Source organism: Triticum aestivum, unplaced genomic scaffold (assembly GCF_018294505.1).
Source record: "Triticum aestivum cultivar Chinese Spring unplaced genomic scaffold, IWGSC CS RefSeq v2.1 scaffold219753, whole genome shotgun sequence".
In the NCBI taxonomy this organism is placed as follows: Eukaryota; Viridiplantae; Streptophyta; class Magnoliopsida; order Poales; family Poaceae; genus Triticum; species Triticum aestivum.
This window is the reverse complement of record NW_025238129.1, coordinates 667-4,376: the sequence shown is the minus strand read 5'-3', so window position 1 is coordinate 4,376 and position 3,710 is coordinate 667. Positions and strand designations below refer to the sequence as shown.

General features: G+C 43.3%; 1 protein-coding gene across 1 annotated transcript; it reads left to right on the top strand.

Annotated features, from left to right (window-relative positions):
- On the top strand, positions 1 to 2,695 carry LOC123176607 (disease resistance protein RPM1; the record flags this gene model as incomplete). The annotated part of the gene is given in 4 exon segments (XM_044590725.1): positions 1 to 1,331; positions 1,459 to 1,640; positions 1,744 to 2,014; positions 2,146 to 2,695. Coding segments are annotated over 2 exon segments (1,423 nt in total), but the record flags the coding sequence as incomplete, so codon positions are not given.
- Positions 2,696 to 3,710: the final 1,015 nt, after the last annotated feature.

Genomic DNA, 3,710 nt, shown 5'->3' with positions numbered 1-3,710 from the left:
AACTATGTTTGGTGAGAGACCCATAGAGCCACCAGCTCCCCTTTTTTTACCTAGCACGAGAATGCTTAGAGTCCTGGATCTACATGGTGCACATTTCGGAATCACAAAGAAAGATATCAAGGACATAGGATTGTTCCGCCACTTGAAGTATTTGAATATTGGAAGTGCTAAAGCATATTCAAATGTTTATAGAATTCCAAGATCTATAGGAAAATTAAAAGGTTTACAGACTTTGGAGATAAGAATGACAGATATATCAACAATACCAAATGAGATTTGTAACCTTCAGAGTCTCCGTAGCATCCGGTGTAAGAAAACACATTGGTCCTATCTTGGTCTTCAGCCCTCTATGGGGTGCTTGATGGACATGATGTATCATCAGATGATTACTCGTAATTCTCATGAAAAAGCTTTGAAGTCACGCATGCCTTGCTTTAGGCATTGGTCAATATACAAAGGTGTAAGTGTGCCGAGAGGGATTAGCAAGTTACAAGAGTTACAAACACTAGAGGTTGTGGACATCAAACGGAGTGATGCCAATGCAATTAAAGAGCTTGGTGAGCTTGTGCAGCTAAAAAAACTTGGGGTGGTAACGAAAGAGGCCACCGAGCAGAAATGCAAGTTACTTTGTGCAGCTATCGAGAAGCTCACTTCCCTGTACTCTCTTAATGTGGATGCGGACTATCATGGCTCTCTGGAGTGGCTGCATTCTGTTTCTTCTCCTCCCCTACCCATGAGGAGTCTCAAGCTGGTTGGGCGTCTTGGAGAAATGCCAGACTGGATTGGAAGTTTGACACATTTAGTGAAGATTTATCTAGGGCATAGCGAGCTGAAAGGTGATAAAACCATGGAACTACTAGGCACACTGCCCAAACTTATGCTCCTTGGTCTTCGTCAGAATGCATATGTTGGGAAGAGTCTAGTCTTTGGAGCAAGAGCATTCCCAAATCTCAGGGAACTAGATATTTTTTACCCGGATCGAGTGAGAGAGGTGATATTCGAAGAGGACACCTCGTACCAGTTGGCAAAGATACAATTCCGTGGCGGCCGATGTGTGGAATTTATTGGCATCAAACATCTCCCAAGGGTCAAGGAGATTTCACTTGGTTTGGGGGCTAGAGTGGCGAAGCTTGGTGACCTGCAAGGGGAAGTGGAGGCACACCCCAACCATCCCGTGCTGCGACTAGTGGAGGACTGGAGCATGCATAACATCGACCCCTCTGAACATGAAGCGCTGGAGGAAGAATTGGCTAATTTTCGGAGGCAGCATCAGCAGGAGAGATCCACTAATAATCGCAAGTGGTGGCCATGGCGACAACGAGCGCAATCAGGTCAGCTAATTTACTTGCATTCCGTTCAGCTAGTAGTACTAGCATATAAATAGCTATCAACCGATTGAGATGATAATTGGTACTACTATACATATACACTTACAAGTTACAATTCATGTCTATGTAGTTTTTATTTTCCACCACATCCAAGGCTCCAATGTAGAAGATGATGGAGATGATTTCTTCTCTTGCACTTCTCATGACGAAGATGCTTGCTGAAGATACAACTCATGGTGCATTGCCTTATATATTGGTTCAGAAACTACACCTATTGTTGAAGGCAACTGACAAGGATCCAAACGGGCGAAGGTAAATCCGAACCCTTCCTTATTCAACCTGGATATTGGGAGCGCTTTTTAATGCATTTGCTGACGAAATAAGCTCCTCTGCTTGTTGTATGCCATGTACTCAGCTTGGAGAAAATGCCATAGACTACCCCACATAAGATGCTACTACGTACTACAAAACTGCGTATGTTGTTATGCTGCACTTGGACATCACGTTCAACTTCCTTACAAGTTTCAGGTTGATTATCTCCTCTCTGACGTTATACAGGTACCACTCAAATCTTGTTTTACTTGGGGGATGATTGGTACCGACGAGAGATGGAACGGTCCTTAGATTCCAGTTCAGTGTTGTGGTGTTACTTGTTAGGTGCATTGCTATTTCACCCGCAAAAAAAGGTGCATTGCTATTTATGTGTTGCATATAAAAGTTATATTGTTTTCTGTAATTTGAATTTGTCATACTTAGCAGGAAGAAATTTGTGTTTTCATAATAATCCAATAAATCTATGTACATATTTATTCTGCAGCGGAGAAGATGTGGCTATACAATACACTATACTATACAAGATGCTACTGCTAAGCTGCATATATTGTTATTCTGCAATTGGTCATCAGGTTGAACCTTGCAAGTTTGCTGCTAGTTACCTCCTGATGTTTTTACGGTCCAAATGGAAGAGGAGTGACACATATCTTGTGGGTATCGGTGGAACAGAGGCGAGCAAGATCTCTGATCGAAAGTACAAGTGGCAACAACTGACCCAAATAATTGTAAATTGTTTGGAAAAGATCATGGAACGGATGATCAATCTGATGAGAAGACCTGCAATCGTGAATACAGAGTACTTGCTTTCTTTACTAGCTAGAGTATTTAAGTACCCGCAACCTGTATTGGTGGTACACCATCGTGCAAACCTAAAGCTATATTGTATTGCTAATTGGGGTGTAAATTATTTGCTGTACATCATCGTTAGTGTGTTGTGAGAACACCGCCGGGCAAGCCTTCGTAGTTCTTTTGCTGTATGGCTGCTGTATAATTTGTTATGAGAAACCTATGTTATGGAATCGCCTGTAGCCTTTGCCCACTTGCTCGGTTTATGGGGCTGTGTTTTCGTTGTCTTATATACATGGTGCATATAGTGTAAAAATTCTTTGTCAATGAACAGAATGCTGGCAAACAACAGTATATCTGTCCATCAGTTTTCTCACCGACACAATAGTTCTGGAAGTGGAAAGGGAGAAACATAGTGCAGGGAACACAAGAGCAATGTTGAAAGTATGGTCCATTAGCTGGCATACTTATAGCATAGCTAGCAAGCCAAGACGCAGAAAATGTTGATGCTCAATTGCTTGGACTTGGCTACACTGCAGACATGAATAAGAACCATCTTCAGAATGTTCACCACTGAACCTCTCAAAGATGGTTGAAGCTAGAACCGTGCATACGATCCAAGTCCATGATCACCATCACCCCAATAGCAATTTTTAGCACAAAATCTCAACAATTACCCAACTACCACTTCCTCCGTTTTTAAAAAAATCAAACATCACAAACTTTGACCAAGATTATGGAGCAAAATATTTACATCTATAATGTCAAACATATATCATTAAATTAATGATAAGACGTAGTTTCATCTTTTAAAATTGCGGCACTTATTTTGGATTGGAGGAAGTACTAGTTATTGAGGTAACTTGGCTACCAAATAGAGTAGCACACATTGAGTAATACTGATGGACTCGCGCCGGCGATGCCACACTCACATATTCAACGGCGTCGCTGAAAGCGATCAGATGCGTGATGGTGATGTCGTTCCCGGCGCCGGTGGCGGCAGCGGAGCGGCCACCCCTGCCCTCGATGCCTAGGCGAAGCTGCCCGGAACAAAGCAAAGCGCACTCACTTAGACCAAGAACTTAGACACCCTCGTAGAATACGCTCAATCGACTGCTGCACTCGTTAACTTGAAACCCTCGGTCGTAAGGGAGTCTACTGGTGTGACAAGGCCGTACTCCCTGGCAGGCAGCCCCGTTACTCCACTGCCCCCAGCCGCGTTTGCCGACCACACCGCCAAACCTCAACTGCCCTCCCGGGACA